General features: G+C 39.1%; 1 protein-coding gene across 13 annotated transcripts in view; it reads left to right on the top strand.

Moving 5' to 3' along the window:
• The window catches only part of PSD3 (pleckstrin and Sec7 domain containing 3), a 746,112-nt gene that overhangs the window by 301,449 nt on the left and 423,892 nt on the right, over positions 1-20,771 (top strand). For 12 of the 13 annotated variants that reach the window (XR_005797446.1, XM_040496672.1, XM_040496810.1 and 9 more), the window contains 3 exons: positions 9,523-10,603; positions 13,235-13,630; positions 18,521-18,553. Coding sequence is in view for 12 of the 13 variants with exons in the window: in XM_040496672.1 (XP_040352606.1) it covers positions 9,523-10,603; positions 13,235-13,630; positions 18,521-18,553 (1,510 nt within the window). In the remaining variant the exon portion in view is untranslated. The remainder of the gene's footprint in view (positions 1-9,522; positions 10,604-13,234; positions 13,631-18,520; positions 18,554-20,771) is intronic. The other variant, XM_040496884.1, reaches the window with a different exon arrangement.

The following is a 20,771-nucleotide window of genomic DNA, read 5'->3' as shown; positions in this document are numbered from 1 at the left end:
GTGGTTCCATATGAATTTTAGGATTGCTTGTTCTAGTTTCGAGAAGAATGCTGGTGCAATTTTGATTGGGATTGCATTGAATGTGTAGATAGCTTTGGGTAGTATTGACATTTTGACAATATTTATTCTTCCAATCCATGAGCAGGGAATGTCTTTCCATTTCTTTAAATCTTCTTCAATTACCTTCATAAGCTTTCTATAGTTTTCAGCATACAGATCCTTTACATCTTTGGTTAGATTTATTCCTAGGTATTTTATGCTTCTTGGTGCAATTGTGAATGGGATCAGTTTCCTTATTTGTCTTTCTGTTGCTTCATTGTTAGTGTATAAGAATGCAACTGATTTCTGTACATTGATTTTGTATCCTGCCACTTTGCTGAATTCATGTATCAGTTCTAGCAGACTTTTGGTGGAGTCTGTCGGATTTTCCATGTATAATATCATGTCATCTGCAAAAAGCGAAAGCTTGACTTCATCTTTGCCAATTTTGATGCCTTTGATTTCCTTTTGTTGTCTGATTGCTGATGCTAGAACTTCCAGCACTATGTTAAACAACAGCGGTGAGAGTGGGCATCCCTGTCGTGTTCCTGATCTCAGGGAAAAAGCTCTCAGTTTTTCCCTGTTGAGGATGATGTTAGCTGTGGGCTTTTCATAAATGGCTTTTATGATCTTTAAGTATGTTCCTTCTATCCCGACTTTCTCAAGGGTTTTTATTAAGAAAGGGTGCTGGATTTTGTCAAAGGCCTTTTCTGCATCGATTGACAGGATCATATGGTTCTTCTCTTTTTTTTTGTTAATGTGATGTATCACATTGATTGATTTGCGAATGTTGAACCAGCCCTGCATCCCAGGAATGAATCCCACTTGATCATGGTGAAGAATTCTTTTTATATGCCGTTGAATTCGATTTGCTAGTATCTTATTGAGAATTTTGGCATCCATATTCATCAGGGATATGGGCCTGTAGTTCTCTTTTTTTACTGGGTCTCTGTCTGGTTTAGGAATCAAAGTAATACTGGCTTCATAGAATTAGTCTGGAAGTTTTCCTTCCCTTTCTATTTCTTGGAATAGCTTGAGAAGGATAGGTATTATCTCTGCTTTAAACGTCTGGTAGAACTCCCCTGGGAAGCCATCTGGTCCTGGACTCTTATTTGTTGGGAGATTTTTGATAACCGATTCAATTTCTTCGCCGGTTATGGGTCTGTTCAAACTTTCTATTTCCTCCAGATTGAGTTTTGGAAGAGTGTGGGTGTTCAGGAATTTGTCCATTTCTTCCAGGTTGTCCAATTTGTTGGCATATAATTTTTCATAGTATTCCCTGATAATTGTTTGTATCTCTGAGGGATTGGTTGTAATAATTCCATTTTCATTCATGATTTTATCTATTTGGGTCATCTCCCGTTTCTTTTTGAGAAGCCTGGCTAGAAGTTTGTCAATTTTGTTTATTTTTTCAAAAAACCAACTCTTGGTTTTGTTGATCTGCTCTACAGTTTTTTTAGATTCTATATTGTTTATTTCTGCTCTGATCTTTATTATTTCTCTTCTTCTGCTGGGTTTAGGCTGCCTTTGCTGTTCTGCTTCTATTTCCTTTAGGTGTGCTGTTAGATTTTGTATTTGGGATTTTTCTTGTTTCTTGAGATAGGCCTGGATTGCAATGTATTTTCCTCTCAGGACTGCCTTCGCTGCGTCCCAAAGCGTTTGGATTGTTGTATTTTCATTTTCGTTTGTTTCCATATATTTTTTAAATTCTTCTCTAATTGCCTGGTTGACCCACTCATTCGTTAGTAGGGTGTTCTTTAACCTCCATGCTTTTGGAGGTTTTCCAGACTTTTTTCTGTGGTTGATTTCAAGCTTCATAGCATTGTGGTCTGAAAGTATGCATGGTATGATTTCAATTCTTGTAAACTTATGAAGGGCTGTTTTGTGACCCAGTATATGATCTATCTTGGAGAATGTTCCATGTGCACTCGAGAAGAAAGTATATTCTGTTGCTTTGGGATGCAGAGTTCTAAATATATCTGTCAAGTCCATCTGATCCAATGTCTCATTCAGGGCCCTTGTTTCTTTATTGACCGTGTGTCTAGATGATCTATCCATTTCTGTAAGTGGGGTGTTAAAGTCCCCTGCAATTAGCACATTCTTCTCAATAAGGTTGCTTATGTTTATGAGTAATTGTTTTATATATTTGGGCGCTCCGGTATTCGGCGCATAGACATTTATAATTGTTAGCTCTTCCTGATGGATAGATCCTGTCACTATTATATAATGCCCTTCTTCATCTCTTGTTACAGCCTTTAATTTAAAGTCTAGTTTGTCTGATATAAGTATGGCTACTCCAGCTTTCTTTTGGCTTCCAGTAGCATGATAAATAGTTCTCCATCCCCTCACTCTCAATCTAAAGGTGTCCTCAGGTCTAAAATGAGTCTCTTGTAGACAGCAAATAGATGGGTATTGTTTTTTTATCCATTCTGATACCCTATGTCTTTTGGTTGGTGCATTTCATCCATTTACATTCAGTGTTATCATAGAAAGATAGGGGTTTAGAGTCATTGTGATGTCTGTATGTTTTATGCTTGTAGTGATGTCTCTGGTACTTTGTCTCACAGGGTCCCCCTTAGCATCTCTTGTAGGGCTGGTTTAGTGGTGACAAATTCCTTCAGTTTTTGTTTGTTTGGGAAGACCTTTATCTCTCCTTCTATTCTAAATGACAGACTTGCTGGATAAAGGATTCTCGGCTGCATATTTTTTCTGTCTAGCACACTGAAAATCTCGTGCCAATTCTTTCTGGCCTGCCAAGTTTCAAAAGAGAGATCAGTCACGAGTCTTATAGGTCTCCCTTTATATGTGAGGGCACGTTTACCCCTTGCTGCTTTCAGAATTTTCTCTTTATCCTTGTATTTTGCCAGTTTCACTATGATATGTCGTGCAGAAGATCGATTCAAGTTACGTCTGAAGGGAGTTCTCTGTGCCTCTTGGATTTCAATGCCTTTTTCCTTCCCCACTTCAGGGAAGTTCTCAGCTATTATTTCTTCAAGTACCCCTTCAGCACCTTTCCCTCTCTCTTCCTCCTCTGGGATACCAATTATGCGTATATTATTTCTTTTTAGTGTATCACCTAGTTCTCTAATTTTCCCCTCATACTCCTGGCTTTTTTTATCTCTCTTTTTCTCAGCTTCCTCTTTTTCCATAACTTTATCTTCTAGTTCACCTATTCTCTCCTCTGCCTCTTCAATCCGAGCCGTGGTGGTTTCCATTTTGTTATGCATTTCGTTTAAAGCATTTTTCAGCTCCTCGTGACTGTTCCTTAGTCCCTTGATCTCTGTAACAGGAGATTCTCTGCTGTCAGCTATACTGTTTTCAAGCCCAGCGATTAATTTTATGACTATTATTCTAAATTCACTTTCTGTTATATTATTTAAATCCTTTTTGATCAGCTCATTAGCTGTTGTTATTTCCTGGAGATTCTTCTGAGGGGAATTCTTCCGCTTGGTCATTTTGGATAGTCCCTGGCGTGGTGAGGACCTGCAGGGCACTTCCCCTGTGCTGTGGTGTATAACTGGAGTTGGTGGGCGGAGCCGCAGTCAGACCTGATGTCTGCCCCCAGCCCACCGCTGGGGCCACAGTCAGACTGGTGTGTGCCTTCTCTTCCCCTCTCCTAGGGGCGGGATTCACTGTGGGGTGGGGTGGCCTGTCTGGGCTACTTGCACACTGCCAGGCTTGTGATGCTGGGGATCTGGCGTCTTAGCTGGGGTGGGTAGGCAAGGTGCACAGGGGCAGGAGGGGCAGGCTTAGCTTGCTTCTCCTTAGGTGATCCACTTCAGGAGGGGCCCTGTGGCAGCAGGAGGGAGTCAGATCCGCTGCCGGAGGTTTGGCTTCGCAGAAGCGCAGAGTTGGGTGTTTGCACGGAGCGAGCAAGTTCCCTGGCAGGAACTGGTTCTCTTTGGGATTTTGGCGGGGGATGGGCGGGGGAGATGGCGCTGGCGAGCGCCTTTGTTCCCCACCAAACTGAGCTCTGTAGTCCGGGGGCTCAGCAGCTCTCCTTCCCTTTGTCCTCCAGCCTTCCCGCTTTCTGAGCAGAGCTGTTAACTTATGACCTCCCAGCCGCTAAGTCGCGCTTGCTGTCGGAACACAGTCCGTCAGGCCCCTCCGCTTTTTGCAAGCCAGACTCGGGGGCTCTGCTTGGCCGGTGAGCCGCCCCTCCGCCCCAGCTCCCTCCCGCCAGTCCGTGGAGCGCGCACCGCCTCGCCGCCCTTCCTACCCTCTTCCGTGGGCCTCTCGTCTGCGCTTGGCTCCAGCGACTCCGTTCTGCTAATCCTCTGGTGGTTTTCTGGGTTATTTGGGCAGGTGTAGGTGGAATCTAAGTCATCAGCAGGACGCGCAGTGAGCCCAGCGTTCTCCTACGCAGCCATCTTCCCTCTCCTCCATAGTTAACTTAATTTCCAGTACATATACCTTTTCAAGGTATTCATGTGCTGCCCACCTCCTTCAGTTAGAGAATCAGTAGTAGAGCATATTTGAAAAGGGGGTTGATCAAGAGAAAGAGAATAGTTTGAGAAAGATACATTGGGACTGGGTTATGGATCCTGACTTCTAGATCAACGAGTTTGGACTTTAGACTTTATTCTCTAGGCAGTGCAGAACTACTGAAAGCAACATAAACTTTTGTTTTAGGAACAAAGTGGGAAAATGAGGCTGGGTTTTGGATAACTGTTTCAGAAGATTTTTAAGTTTCAGGGAAAAGTTTGAAGACACACTTATTAGAGTACCTTACTACCAATAAAGATGGAGGGGCAGGGAGGGATGTAAAGCATAGTGAAGGTGGAATAGATAAGCTCTGACTTTTATTTATTTTGGTAGAGTACATCATTCAGTTGAACCTGCCTTCTCAGCTGCCTGCCTTAATTATGTTAGCTGGCTGAATTAATTCTTAAATCCCTTCAACCTTTGAAATTCTATGTTCTTTGATCCTTGAATATTTGTAAAGGTATACCCTAGCTTAGAGAAATAATGAAAAACATTTAAAATCTAAAGGAAATATATCCTACTGGGGACTAAATACTTCTCTATCTACTTTAAGCTCTTTTACTATGTTAAAGAAAGAAAAACATCTTTTTGGATTATTGACCATTTTCTTTCATTGCATATTAACAATAAATTTATAGTTTGGAAGTGTTGAAGAAACTGATGAACACAGAAAACTGTTAAAAGCCTAAAAAAGTGTAAAACATGAACAATGTTTTTAAAAGTTGTAAAAAGGTACCAATATAGGGATAGTTCCCAATTCATTTTGTGAAGCCAGCTTACCCTAATACCAAAACCAGACAAAGATAGTACAAGACAACTGCAGACCAGTATTGCTCAGCAAAAATACTGGAAAGCTGAATCTAGCAAAATATAAAAAGGATTATACACTCTGACCAAATGAGATTTATTCCAGGGATGCAAGATTGGTTCAGTATATAAAAATCGGTTGATATAATAATGGTTACTAGAAAAAAAGACGAAACCCACATGAGCATCTCAGTTAACAGAAAAAACATTTGACAGAATTTGACACCATTTCATGATAAAAACACTTGACAAACTAGGAATAGAAGGGATCTTCTTCAGCCGGATATAAGGCATTTGTGAAAAGTCCACAGCTAACATTATACTTAATGGTGAGAAACTAAAAGCTTTCTCTTAAATTTAGGAACAAGACAAGGTTGTCTGCTCTTACTGCTTCTTTTCAACATTATAGTAGAGGTTTTAGCCAGGGAAAATAGACAAGGAAAATAAATAAGAGGCATCCAGATAAGAAAGAAGAGAAAAAGTAAAACTATTTATTTTCATGGATGACATGATTTTGTATATAGGAAATCCTAAGGAATCCATAAAAAAGCTATTAGAAGTTAAAAAGTTTGGCAAGGTTACAAGATGTAAGTTCAGTGTACGTTAACCAATTATGTTTCTATGTGCTATCAATGGATAATCTGCAAATGAAATTTTAAAAATGAGAATCCTACTTATAATAGTTGCAAAAAGAATAAAACACTAAGGGGTATAAATTTAATAAAAGTAATGCATAATTTGTGTATTTAAAATTATAAAAATTTGCTAAAAGAAATTAAAGAAAATTAAATGGAAAGACAGTCTATGGCATAGGTCAAAAGATGTAATAGTATTATTGTTAAGATTCCAGTACTCTACAGATTCACCCCAGTCTCTCTCAAAATATCAGCTGACAAACTGATCCTAAAATTCATATGGGAAATGGAAGGGGCCCAGAATAGTCAGAACAACTTAGAAAAGGATGAATAAAGTAGAACATACACTTCCTGATTTTACTTTCCACAGAGCTATGATAATCAAGATGGTGTAATACCAGCAACAAGATAGGCTTTTAGCTCAATGGAATAGAATTGAGAGTCCAGAAATAAACCTTTAAACTTATGGTCAGTTGATTTTCTACAAGGATATCGAGGCAGTTCAGTGGGAGATGGAAGTTTTTTCAACAGATAGTGTTGGGACAACTGGATATCCAACATGAAAAATGAAGTTGGGTCTCTACTTCACACCATATACAAAAGTTAACTCAAAATGTATTAAAAATCTAAGTGTAGTAGCTAACACTGTAAAAATCTTAGAAGAAAACATAGGAATAAATTTTTTGACCTTGGATTGGATAATGATTTGTTACATATAACACCAAAAGCACAACCAATGAAAGGAAAAAGTAGATAAGTTGGATTTTATCAAAATTAAAAACTTTTGTGCTTCAAAAGACACCATCAACTAAAGGGAAAGACAGCCCACAGAATGGGAGAAAATACTTGCAAAGTATATATCTGATAAAGAATTTCTGTCCAGATTATATAAAGAATTCTTACAGCTTAATAATAAAAAGACAAGTAACTGAGTTATAAAATGGGCAAAGGATCTGAATAGATAGAAAATGTACAAATTACCAATTTGTATATGGCGAGATGCTCAATATCAGTCACTAGGGAAATGCAAATCAAAACCACAGTGAGATACCATTCAGTACCCACCAGGACAGCTAAAATTAAAAAAAAAAAAAAAGATGGACAATAATGGTACTCTCAAACTTTGCTGGTAGGAATGTAAAATAGTGCAGTTGCTTTGGAAAACTGGGAGCTTCTCAGGCATGAAACAGAATTATCATGAGACCCAGAAATGCCATTCATAGATGTATTACCCACAAAAATTGAAAATAAATGTAGACACAAAAACTTATATACAAATGTTTGTTAATCCTAATAACCTAAAAGTAGAAACAACACAGATGTCCATCAACTGATGAATGAATAAAGAAACTGTGGTATATCCATACAATAGAATATTATTTGGCAATAAAAAAGAATGAAGTTCTGATACATGCCACAATGTGGATAAACATTGAAATCATTGTGCTAGGTGAAAAAAGTCAGATACAAATGCCACATATTATAGGATTCCATTTTTATGACATGTTCAGAATACACAAATCCAGAGAAAGAATGAAGATTGGTAGTTATCAGGGGCTGAGGAGATAGGGCAATAGGGAGTGACAGCTGATAGATATGGGTCTGTTTGGGGCTGTGGTGAAATGTTCTGGAATTAGAGAGTGGTAATAGTATAATTTTGGGAGCATATTACAAGCCACTGAATCTTAAAAGAGGGAAAAATGTCAATATGCACCTGAGGAAAAGGAATCTTACTGTTTTTAACTATCTTTGTTTTCAAAATCAGGATTTGAAGAGATGCTCCCTCTTCAGATTTCACCAAGCCACATTCTCTTAGTCTTGTCTTATGAAGGTGTTATAAATACTGCTATCACAGAGAAGTGCTTCTTGGATTCCATCCATACCTTATTCAAATTTAATTTTAAAAATATATTTCTAATTGTTTAAAATATGGAATATTAAACAGTATATACTCTCAGATGTATTACTGATCGTATATTTTGCATACTGGGGGATACCATATGTTAACACATTTCTTTCTTTTTTTTTTAACATTTATTTATTTTTGAGACAGAGAGAGACAGGGCATGAATGGGGGAGGGTCATAGATAGAGGGAGACACAGAATCTGAAACAGGCTCCAGGCTCTGAGCTGGCAGCACAGAGCCTGACGCGAGGCTTGAACTCACGGACCGCGAGATCATAACCTGAGCCGAGGTCATACGCTTAACTGACTGAGCCGCCCAGGTGCCCCAACACATTTCTAAGTTAAGTTCATTTTGTACATGCCTTAGAATCAAGTTTTTCATGTTCAGTGTATATATTCAGACATTTATCTAACATTTCACTAAATAGGAAGGTTGTAATTCACAGTGCTTTAAAAACAACAGCACAACAGGGGCGCCTGGGTGGCTCAGTCGGTTGAACATCTGATTTTGGCTCAGGTCATGATCTCACGGTCTGTGAGTTCGAGCCCCATGTCGGGCTCTGTGCTGACAGCTCAGTCTGGAGCCTGCTTCGGATTCTGTGTCTCTCTCTCTCTCTGCCCCTCACCTGCTCATGCGCTCGCTCTCTCTCTCTCTCTCTCTCTCTCTGTCAAAAGTAAATAAACATTAAAAAAACGACAACAACAACACAACAAATGTCCTTTTGAATAAAGTTGTTAAAGTGAGTACACTGCATTTCTACTGTAGATGAGGATTTTCTTGATACAAAGTAACCAAAACCAAGTTTGGAAGAAAATTGAATAGTAGGGTTGATGTAACTGTAACTGGTCTCCATAAACTCTCAGTTAAAATTTTTATTCATCAGAATGTTTTCATTGTTCTCAATGACTGCTATTTTAGTAAGAAAATGTAAATTTGGTTCACTGTAGTAAAAATATACTAATTCTTGTTTTCACTGCTTCATATATTGGGGTTCTACGTAACACACTGTTTAAATTTTATGTGGCTGGGATCCTGGAAAATTTTCTTAACACATGAAGTATCCTATTCCATTTTGACTTTAGTCTCATTGTCCAGGGATGTTCTGGAGGCATTTCCCACCCCCCAGAGAAATCTAATAGTGAAGGGGAGGCTTCCAGCCAAAAAAGTATTTACTGACTTTAGGTAGATCATATCTTTGTTCTGAGGCTCTGTCTCAGAGATTGCACTGCACAGATACTTTTGGCTGGATCGTAAGGCTGTTTGTTTTTATTCCAAATATAAATATTTTAGTTACTACTTCATAAATGGTATCACATAAAAGTGATAGGTATTTTATTTTAGTCTCTTTTTGCATGTGCAGCAACTGAGTTTTCTGTGTGGGACTTTATCAAAAGGAGGGTGAAATATGGCATGTGTCATTAGATTGCCTCTTTCTATACTAAAACCTTTGTGGTTACTTTCATGTAAGCTAAATGGAAGGGACCATTGGCAAAGTTACAAGAAGGATGTGTTGCAGAGTGGTTGAGGGCAGGAGACAGTGAAAGAATCAAATAAGGATTATTGAGTACCTAATATGTGTGGATATTTATCATTACATATTCTAACCTATTGTTCAAAACAAGTTATGTGTCCCTTCTGTTCTACTCGTAGGTGATCATGGAGGAAGCACTTTACTCCCACCAAATGTCACAAATGAATTTCCAGAATATGGGACCATGGAGGATAGTGGAGAAGGCCTAAGAACTTCTCTTGGGTTTGATACAGAGTCTCTGCCAGGCTGCCCACAAGGGCAGCTGGGGGTCCAGCTTCTTCATGGCCACCAGTCTGGGCTTGAGAGTGTTACCGACGGACCAAAAGATGTCAGAGAGTCCCTCACTCAAAGTCACCTCAAGGAACAAAGTTTACAACCCATTGACTCCTTGATTTCAACTCTGAAAGCCACAGAAGCCAGAAAAGCTTCAGGAACATTACAGGCTACAAAGGTACTGAACAAAGATGCTATTTCTAGTTTTTCAGTTCAGCAGGTGGATAAAGAGCTGGACACTGTCCCTCATAAAACAAAGAGACAGGGAGCCAAAAAATTATTTCCTGCTGGCCAAGAAAAAGCACCAGATATACCTCTTTCAGCTGAAGTTACGACTGAGGAGAACTTTTATTTGAGCATCCAGAAGGATCAGACTGTACTATTAACTGGAGAGGCTCAGGCAGAGCTTTCCAAGATAACTAATAATGGTAGAAAAGGGGCTGTCCATGTGCAGGAGCCAGCTTGTTCTATATCCTCCCTGGGGAGCCCAGCAGTGACGCATACCTCTGCAGGCAGTGTTGCTCTTTTGAGAGAGAAGAGGTCTGATCAAGGTAGCTCCACAGGACGCCCAGGCCGGGTCAAACATGTGGAATTTCAAGGGGTGGAAATATTGTGGACAGGAGGGGAGAAAAGAGAGATACAGCATCCTGTGGATTTTGAGATATCATTGGAAAGGAGCACCTCTCCTGAAAACAGAGAACTTTCCAGAGTGCCAACCCATCTCATTTCATGTGCTGGTTTGTATAATTCAGTTGGTTTAACTGAGAGTGTTTGGGATGAAACCTGGAGATCATCAGAGAAGCTGGGCACCAGCTCAGGGACGTTTTCCCCTCTGCCTCTTGTTGAGAGTGGAGAGGATGAAGTCTTCCTAAAGGAAAACAAAGAACATCTTGAGAAGAAACCTGAACTGGAGAGAGACAAGGAAAGGTGAGCTCCCACAGTCATCCTGCTGTCTGTGATGCCTTGTACACATTATAAGAGATCTTTATCCTGTGCTTGGCCATGAGAACTCAACATAATATCCTGGGTCCTTGTTATCATAGAATGGAAGAGAATTTATTAGAAGCCAGATTCCTTCTAAGTCTCTAAGATATAAAAGTGATCTTGTTATAAAGCTGTGCATTAGGCATAAACTGGGGAGGCAGAGTTACAGAGAGGCTGTGAACACCATACTCATGTGGATCCATTTCTGACGTTTTTTTATGTTTGACAGGTTTCAACTTTTCCAACATTAAGGTAACTAAAATACCCCACGGTTATCTTTAATAATATGAAAAGGTTTGGACTCTTGACATATCCTATAGTCACTATATCCTATCTTAGGCACTTCTTCTGTGTGCAACACCAGTGCCTATATACAAGCCGCATACACGTGTGAACGCAGAGGTTTGGGTTTGGGTTGCCCCAGTTTTCTAGGTTTAGAAAGGAGGTCAAGAGGTCAGAAGTAGACTTTCGAATTCAGTTGTTCTGTGGCATTCACATGAGAATCCCTTCTTACAAGTAGCATATGTTTTGATTTTGGGCCTGATAAATCATCTTAGCATGATATGGTACCTCCTGATCTTGCCATACATTTCTGACATCCATATCAGCTTAGAGCCTGGATAAATGGAAGACATAACTCATCTTTGTTCAGTTCTTTTCATTGCTGTCTTGACCATACAGTGCTCCTTCTGGCAAAGTCATTTGTCATGTACTCTCATTTCCAACTTGTACCATCTTTTCATCCATCAGTCCTCATTGCATCACATTTTATAGTTTATGTGGGAGAACATCTGTGTCAAGGCTGAAGGGTTTTTTGTTTGTTTGTTTGGTGTAAGGAAATACATTTTCCTCTGTAGTTAATTAACAAATCCACCTAGAGTGATGCTCCTTTAGGAAGGTTATCAGGACTCCTCCTCTCCACTTCTTCCTCCCCAACCCCCCTAACACATAAAATCTCTAGACGTCCCTCAAAAGCAGCCTTGGTATGCGGCGCATGGCTCAGTAGTTATAGTCCCACTGAAATATACACTTTTGCTATTGTACATATTATTAATTTATTCCACCCTTCCCCTCTCCCTTCTTCCACAAATAGTTTTTGACTGTCTGTGATGTTCTTGACCCTGCTAAATACTGGACATAAAAGAATGTTCAAAATAGATAATAACTTGTGGTCATTTCCCTCATGGCGTTTACTGCTAAAGATAAACACTGACTACATAAACATGTTAATAATTATAGGATCACAAATTGTGGTAGGTTCTGGGAAGGAAAATAACAGAGACATACTAGAAAAAAATAAATTTGGTTGATGGCTTAGAGAAGACCTTTCTGTAGAAATGATAAGTAGGCTGAGACTTGAGAAATGAATATGAGTTAATCAGGCAGAAAATGGGGAAGAAGAATATTCCAGGGAGGAAGGGAACAAAATGTGCAAAGGAGAGCTGCTGGATTGCCTAGCTATGTGTGCTTCCTAGAGTTGTGTGAAATGAAGTCTTTATGGAAAGTGAGAAGATTTGAAACTCAATAGTGTGGTTGGAGCATAAGGAGCTGTGGGGTTGGGAAATGAGCATGGAGAGGTAGGGAGGAGCTTCCCATTTTATTCCATGGGCAGTGAGAAGCCATTAAGAGACTCAGAATACTATTTGGTATGTGGTAGACCTTTATAATTTAAAAACAGCAAAGACAACTGTATTGTTGATTGTGAATCCTCATAATAGATTTACGTGAGGTAGTTTTCTATTTTTATTCTTATTTATAGGAATTTGAGGCTTAGAGAGATTAAGTAAGGTTTTCTAAAGTGATATAGCTGGTAATTGGCACATCCAACATTCAGCCCCAGGTTTTTCTAACTCTTGAGCTTTGCTGTTATGGAGTTTAAAAAAATTTACTTAATTATCCTAATATTCATTTTTAATATTTGAACACAGTGCTGCATACTAATTAATTGTTTATAGGTTTTCACTGTTTTGGTTAGCCTTTCAATAAACATGTTTGTTGGCTTTTAAAAAAATTGTTTTTGTTTTTAAAGGTCATTTGCTGGCTGTCGAATTTTGGGTCTGAAAACTCTCTGCAGTGCTGCCTTGTTGTCGGCAGGGGGCGGCCCTTGGATTCTAATCTTCTCATCCTCTTGAGGGCAGTTGGTCTTGTTTAAATCAGAATGTATTAATAGACCGATGAAAGTTTAGTGTATTTTTACTCCATTAAGTTTACACAGTATATTTATCTGTGTTCTGTTAAAATTAAGGATGACAGTGGCTGTTAACAATTTGAATTTGTGGAGTTTAGTTGGCTAAAATGAGAGTTTAATATTTCATTCAAATATAGTCACATACTAGGAAATTAGTTTGAAACTACAGAAATTATTTAGACAGCACATGTATGCTAAGAGGTTCTTCAACCCGAATATGTTTCTGTGATAGCTTCCTTTTCAAATATATTAAAACATAACCCAAAGAACAAAATTGTTAGCTTTACGGAATATTATCTTTCTTATATGGTTATATGGTTGAAAGGGAAAAAGTAAAAAGAATATTAACCTAATATTGAAATTCTTCATTCTTATTTTCTTTCTAGGATTCTTGAGCAAGAGGAGCACTTTAGGGGAGGAGATGACGATGTCCTTGGGCCTGCGTATACAGAGGACTCCACTGATGTGTACAGCTCCCAGTTTGAAACCATTTTGGACAACACTTCCTTATACTACAGTGCTGAGTCCTTGGAGACATTATATTCAGAACCTGATAGCTATTTTAGCTTTGAAATGCCTCTCACTCCAATGATACAGCAGCGCATTAAAGAAGGCAGTCAGTTTCTGGAGAGGACAACAGTGGCAGGACAGCAAGATGTCCTGAGTGTCTCAGCAGATGGTGGAATAGTGATGGGTTATTCTAGTGGGATCACCAACGGGCTGAATGACACCAGTGACTCCATCTACACGAAAGGCACACCAGAGATTGCTTTCTGGGGAAGGTACTAATTCTATCCTCATTAATTTCATGCGGTGATTTTTGTATCACTTTCTCCTTGGGAAATATAAGAGTGGAATATATCTGAGGAGCATTTGGCCAGTTTCTGTGGATATAAGTGAATGCTGTGAGTAGAAAGTAATTTGGGTTTTAGGGACAGGCAGAGTGCGCTTTAGCAGTTTCCCAAATTGGCAAGCTGTGGTTATTGTATATGGTGATATTTCCTGGATTACAATATATAAATTGCATCCTGAGCAAATATTTGTGGGTGATGAGTAGGTGTTAGCTGCCATGGTGTACCTTTGGTAGCAGTGGTATGGTGCTATGAAAAGAACACTGAGAGATGTTGGCTTTCATATTGGCACTGATATTGGTTGTTGGCTTGGATCAGGTTGCTTGACTAGGCCAGAAGTTCCTTAACTGCAAATTGAGGGTGTTGGATTAGATGGTCACCCAAGTATCTTATAGGCCTTTGCTCTGTGATGTCCTGTTCTGTTGAGCAGTCTTCTATTCCTGAGATGGGAAATATCCGATTATATGGATGCTTGATAGAGCTGATACCTTGGTTAAGGCTATAAATATTTATTTTCTCTGTCTGCTTTAGGATTTAAGTCTACTTGGGAGGTAAGACAACAAATTATATAGGTTACATGTGCCCTACCTGTCATTTAGTTATTCCTTGTCTATTTATGGATTATCCAGCATTTAATTTCTTCTTGCTCATTATCTTTGGGTCATTCACCTGTTTTTTAGCATCTTTATCAGTGGGTAGAGAATGCTAAACTTCTTAATGATTTTATGAATTCAGTTTTGATATAATTTTCCTGAATTAAAGTGTGTGTGTGTGGGGGGGGCAAAGTCAAGGGGAGATTTAAGGGGATAAACTATTTTAAAGCTGTATGAAATAGTGTCAGCACTTTTTTTTTAAAAGTCAGTATTTATTATACAGGTTTCCAATGAACCTCTCTTTGTGAGCATCTTATGTTGAGTGTTTTCTATAACCAGTTTATAGGTTTATAATTCTTGCATGAACACATTCAAGACTGGCATTTATAAATTGTAGCTATGCATTTCCATGTGAAATGGAACATCCAAATGGATGTTGATTGCTTTCTTGGGTCACTAGTGATATAATGAAACAACACTAGTCTCAAAAGCAGAAGACCTTAGTCTGAATTACTTGGGCAAGCCACTTATTTTCTCTGATACTCACTTTATTTATTGGCAAAATTAGGTTAATGGTATCCAGCATGCTATGTAGCTGTGAGATTTAAAGAGTTAATATAGATTAAAGCAACTAGCACGGTGTATGGTACAAAGTAGGAGCTTGAGTAAAGGTGTGAGTTAGAATTGGTTGGCGAGTCCACATTTAGACTTTCTCTATTTCCGGGGCTAGGGGGTGGGAGGGGGTGTCCCTGAGGGTAAGGTGTTTCTGAGGACCATGGTCCTCCCCTTGGGGTGGGAGGAGGGCCCTTTTGTTTCCCCATCATCTCTGATAACTGTAAGTTGAGATAAAATGCAATAGTATAGGCATGCAGATAATTTTATTAGAACTTCAGTCCAGCTTTCTGGGGTGAGTTGAAGTTGTTTATATTACAGACCCAAAAAATATATGGGGGAGCTGAGGTATTTTGGGCTGAGAGGCTTTGCTGCAGAAGCTTCAGGGAGAGTAAGTAAATAAAAAGAGATGAACATCAGAAAGTCAGATCAGGAAGGAATTAGGTGAAATGTTTATCAAATGTATGGTTTGCTTATTTACAATAGGAAGTAGCCATCATTGGGGCCAGTGTGGGTGCCAGTCATTATTAGTAGGGCAGAGTTAGATAGTTAAGAAAGAGTATTTGGCAAGTTATAGTATATTTTAGCATCTCAGATTTAGACAGCAGTACACTTTAGGCAATCTCAAGATAAAGCTTCATTACCTGCATTGTCAAACCTTGAGATCTTGGCCAGTAGTAAGACAAACTGAGAAACAGACTCTAACTATGGAGAACAATCTGATGGTTACCAGAATGGAGGTGGGTGGGGGGATCAATGAGCTAAGCGGTGAGGATTAAGGAGTGCACTTGTGATGAGCACTCGGTGTTGTATGGAAGAGTTAAATTCCTAAATTGTACACCTGACACTAACACTGTGCAACTAACTGGAATTAAAAAAAAAAAGAGTGAATTCTAATATGAATGAGAAGCATCTTAGGGATGTGTCAGCCACGCTTCTTTCAGCTCTGATACTCTTCCATGTGATTCCTGACTAGTGGTCATTCTTCCCTTCCTTTAACACTTCTGGTAACTTGAACAGACCTATTTGTGTTCTTCGAGTTGGCATATGTGGTTACAGGTGAAGAAGGTTTTGTTTTATGATTTATGTGTCCATTCAGGGTTAAAAATGTAGGGCGGGCTCAATGATCTAAGAAGTTTTACTTATTTTTTCCTAAAAAATTTTAAAGAAACTGGAATAACTTTTATGCTTTTCTTTACCCCTCTGACTTTTTGGTGCTTTTAAGTTGCAGCACCAGAAAAATTGTAGGTTGAAGAATTATGACATTTTTTTTAGCTTGAAGGGGGCCTTAGATAGTCTTGTTTTACAGTAAAGAATCTGAGTCCCAGTTTGGTGGGATGGATTTACCTGTGAGAGATCCTTTACCAGAGTTCAAATTGTCTGACTCCTAGATTAGATACATTTGCTCTTCTAGGCAGCCTGGTCTCATACCTTTATTCTTTTTCTAAATCTAATTTCTCTAATGCCATATGTCTATGGAACCAGAAGTGTGAGTTGGTAATTGTAGAATTTATTGTTGTTGGTGGTGTGTGTGTTCAATTTGAGAAAAAAAAATTTACCAAATTGTTAACAAACATGTCTCCACAAATTTTTAAAGTAATCAGTGAGCAGGCTTTTAAACATTTCCTTTACATTAAAACATTCTTCTGCAGAGGTAAGGAAGTAGACTATGGAGCCTGTTAAGGAAATCCAGACTTGAATGCTGACTGCCCAATAGTCAGCCTGATTGACTTCCCTCAACAACGTGCTCAGGGCCAAAGTGTTAGGATTCAAGTGAAAAAACATTTTCCAATTTTATTAATAAATGTGACATTTGTATAAGGAAAGTGATAAATCAAACAAGTGTACATGCCTAGTATTCTGTCTCTATTCACTGGCCTCTCCTCTTCCCTTGGCAGTGGACTGGGGGGGTGGGGTCTGACTATATTGAATAAAGTGAACTCTCAAGAAGGCACAAAGAAAAGGGGATGATACACGACTTATGATATGACTAATGACTGATGATGATATGACTGTCTCCCTGATAATGCTTCTTTGATTCTAACTAGACCTGAACCAAGAAATTAAGCCCATCTCTGTTGAGGTATTGATTTTAATGTATAAAATATTAACTGTCAGCCAGTAGAAAAGATTATAATATTACTTAGGTTGTCTCTAAGCACAATTCTGTATCATAGGCATCCTATAGTTTTTATTTAGTAAACACATGGTATGTAATTCTCATAATAAGCTAGGAGAAAGGAGCAATTAATGTTCTCATTTTCTAGATGAGGAAACTGAGGCATAGCGCATTTGAGTAACTTACTCAAAGTAACACAGATGGTAAGTTGCATGCCCAGGGTTTGAACCCAGGCAGTCAGGCTCCAGAGCCCATTTATTTTTGGTTTCAAAACAAAAATATATTTGGCATTGCCTAGGTATATTTTTAAATCCTTTTCTACTTCAGTATGTGATTTACTTTGTCATTAAAGATGATTTCAGGGGTGCCTGAGTGTCTGACTCTTTCTTGATTTTGGCTCAGATCATGATCTCACAGTCATGAGATCGAGCCCTGTGTTGGGCTCTTTTGGGTGTGGAGCCTGTGCACCCAGCATGGGTGTGTTCACTCTCTCTAAAAAAAGAAAAAAAAAGGTGATTTCAGTGGCAGTATTTGACAGTGATTTCATTTGAACGCAAGATAACACTATTCTCTTTTGTGTTGCTTCTTTAAAGAAAGGTGCAAGTGTTTGGGAAGGTTAATGAGGATGTTGTATCACTTCAGCAAAACTTAGTTCTCTCTCTCAGCAGTGCCTTCCAATTTGGATTTAGCCATGCATTGGTGGTCAGGGGTGGGGGTTGTTCTTCCCTGTTACTCTCTCCACTTAAATCAAAGAAGAAAACATTTCAAATCTGTAGTATTCTAGTATCAAGTTGGAAAGGGCATTTTTAAAGAGTACATGTGCTCACTATTTGTCTTTTGAAGGATTATATACCTTTTTGATATCAAATACATCATTCTTTATAAGGTGAAAAAAACCTCTTAAGACCTTGGAATAAATCTGGACAGGAATAGTTAAATACTCTCAGGTGCTCTGAAGTGCTCTGGACACTGAATGTTGGCGAGGAAGCCGCATGTCGGTCAGGAAATAACTCACCCTGTGATTGTAACACAATATTTTAATGAAGGAGCAAAGAGGAGCATCCCCTCCCTTTGTGGTCCGCTACATAGCACTCAGGCTGATGGGGTCAGCAGTGCTGTGTGAAGTCCAGTCACATGGCTCCAGAATTAGAAAGGATAATTAGAGACTTACAGTTGTACATGTTCCAATGGGTTCCTTTGTGTCTGGGTGCTTCTCCCTTGCTGGCTTATCATCTGATGATTGCAACTCCAATCAGTAAGTTGTGACCTGAAGACTATAAGGCACAAATGTTGTCACTGTGACCATTCACAGAGCTAAATATTGTCCATTTCTATTGAGCTTGGGTTTGGACAGATAGGAAAAGAGAGATACCAAATATAGTAACATGGCAGGATCCTCTCTTTTGGTTCTCTGAAACATATAAAACTGCATTTTAAAATTAACTGTTTAGCATAATAGATATATTTTATGTCTCAGCCTCCTGGCTTTTCTTTCAGATACCGCTCAGGATATGGAGTACAGCAGAAGAGGTGAATTACATCAGTGTGCAACTGATATGCCTGAGGAGAGTGCTTCAGTCAGTCTTGGGTCCACTCCAAATTTGATAGTTTTGGTTTTTTTGCCTTCCTTTTTTGTTTGTTTGTTTTCCCTCTTTTCAAATGGAATGCTGGTGTTTAAAAGTATCCCTTTTCTTCAGTTTTTCTCTTTCTTTAGTGTTTGTCTAGGAAAAAGCACGTGAAGTGTGATTTCAAAAATGTTTTTGACATTTCAGTTTAAAACCTGCAGGCATTTTAGTTTATAAGTATCAAAATAAGAATGAAAATAATGTGGTATTAGTTAAGCTTCTGAGTGAGGAAAAGATTTTGATCCTGTGAAATTGTCTTTAGAGATCTGGCTGACCAGTGAGTTTCCGATTTTTCTTGTATCATCAGGAGCAGGAAGCTCCGCAGTCTCATAGGTTTAATATTGGGTAGCTCTTGCTGTAGTAATCTCTTTAGTCCTTTTCTTTTGGGTTTGAAGACTAGTTTTGCAGAAAATGGGTTCTTATTTTTTTTTCTTTCCAGCTTCTCTTCCAAGCACTTATAATGGATTTTGTTTTTTTATTTACCACAAAGGGATCCTTGCTCAGTGATGAGTGATGGGGGCTCTGCTAGGTTTCAGAGCCAGTCCTATCTGGGTTTGAATCCTGTCTCAGTTACTTACTAGATGTGTGATATTGAGTAATTACAGAAAATCTGAGAACGTTTCCACGTATAAAATGCAATGTATAATACCTATCTGGTAAAGGAAGGGGAAGCAAATGAGATTAGTCAGGTAGCAGAAATCAAGAAAAGAAAATCAAGTAGCTTAACAATGCCTGGTGTACATCATAGGAGATAAATAAATCAAAATTTATGTCATCATGCTACTGTGCCATGAGCTCAAGTCCTGTATCAGTCTCTGAGCTGCCAGCACTGTCCTCTCAGCTCTAACTATCTGGCACACCTATTGCTGGACTTCCTGAAATACCACTTTCTTTTCATAAAGTACAACACTCTGTGGTAGGGTGGCATAAATATGGGGATTTGGGATCAGAAGACAAGGAGGTCACGTCATCCTCTTTACTGGCTGCCTGATCTTGTTTTACTCCAGACAGCCTGTGATTCCATTGGTGAGGTGGAAATAACCTTACCACTCATTTTATAGCTTTGTTGTAAGAATTTGCTAAGTTCTAGTTTGTGGATATTTATTTTAAACCTATTGTGAGTTTTGTAGTAGTCTGAATAATAATCTAAGGGATGTAAGAAAATACACAAGAAAAACCTGGTAAAGAAAAACAGATGCAAGGATTTAGCAAATGTTTGAATATAGGACATGCAGGCTGAGTCAAAATCATTGTGAGACTTCAAGCGTGGATGACTTACTGAATCTAGAAGTAATAGGAATTGGGGAGATCGGTGGGGTTTGTAGGAGAGTAGCTAGTAGTGAGGTCAGTTTAAACAGGTTAAATTTCAGGAGAGCGATGGTGCTTTATGTAGAAGTGCTGTTGGGAGTGTGAGATTGAAGGCTGGCTGCAGGACTTTGGAGTTACCATTTGGATGTGAGGCTTGCAGCTGTGGGCATGAGCGAACTCTTGGATGATGAGGGGTGTGCTGAGGCCAGCTGCAGAGATGCACACACAGGAGCACTTGGGTGCTGCTTGTGCATCTTTTTGATTCTGTATTTGTAGGAAATGCCCTCCAAGGTGAGTTTCCTGGGCGCTCTTCTGTACTTGCTTCGTTTCTCCAGCAGTGCCTTGATTATCAGGGAGAAGCTCAGTGGTCCAGTCGTCTGATGGATGTTCTTTTAATTTCTCTCAGACAGTCCTGGCCCTGGCTGGCCTTGGTGATTTGGGGCTCTGTTTGTTGAGTGTCTTCTATATAAATTGGTGATGACTTCAGGAAATGGTCCTGGATTTGAAATAGGGTTTCCTAGAAACATTCTAATTCTCTAGTTCACAACTTAAAGTAATGCCCTGGATAATGATGGATATTAGTATGAAGAGTGCTGTGGGATGCTTGCTGAAGTGGATGATCTTTTATCAAAGACCATATTAAAACACTTTGTTTTTATTTATTTTTTAAAATTTGTTTTAGAGAGAGAGTGGGAGAGCAGAGGAAAAGGGCAGAGGGAAAGAGAGCATCTTAAGCAGGGTCCACACTCAGCATGGAGCCTGATGTAGGACTCGATCTCATGACCCTGGGATCATGACCTGAGCCGAAATCAAGA

The sequence above is a fragment of the Herpailurus yagouaroundi genome, unplaced genomic scaffold, assembly GCF_014898765.1.
Source record: "Herpailurus yagouaroundi ecotype Mexico unplaced genomic scaffold, PumYag 28, whole genome shotgun sequence".
Taxonomy (NCBI): Eukaryota; Metazoa; Chordata; class Mammalia; order Carnivora; family Felidae; genus Herpailurus; species Herpailurus yagouaroundi.
The sequence above is the reverse complement of the archived record's forward strand: the minus strand, read 5'-3'. Positions and strand labels throughout refer to the sequence as shown.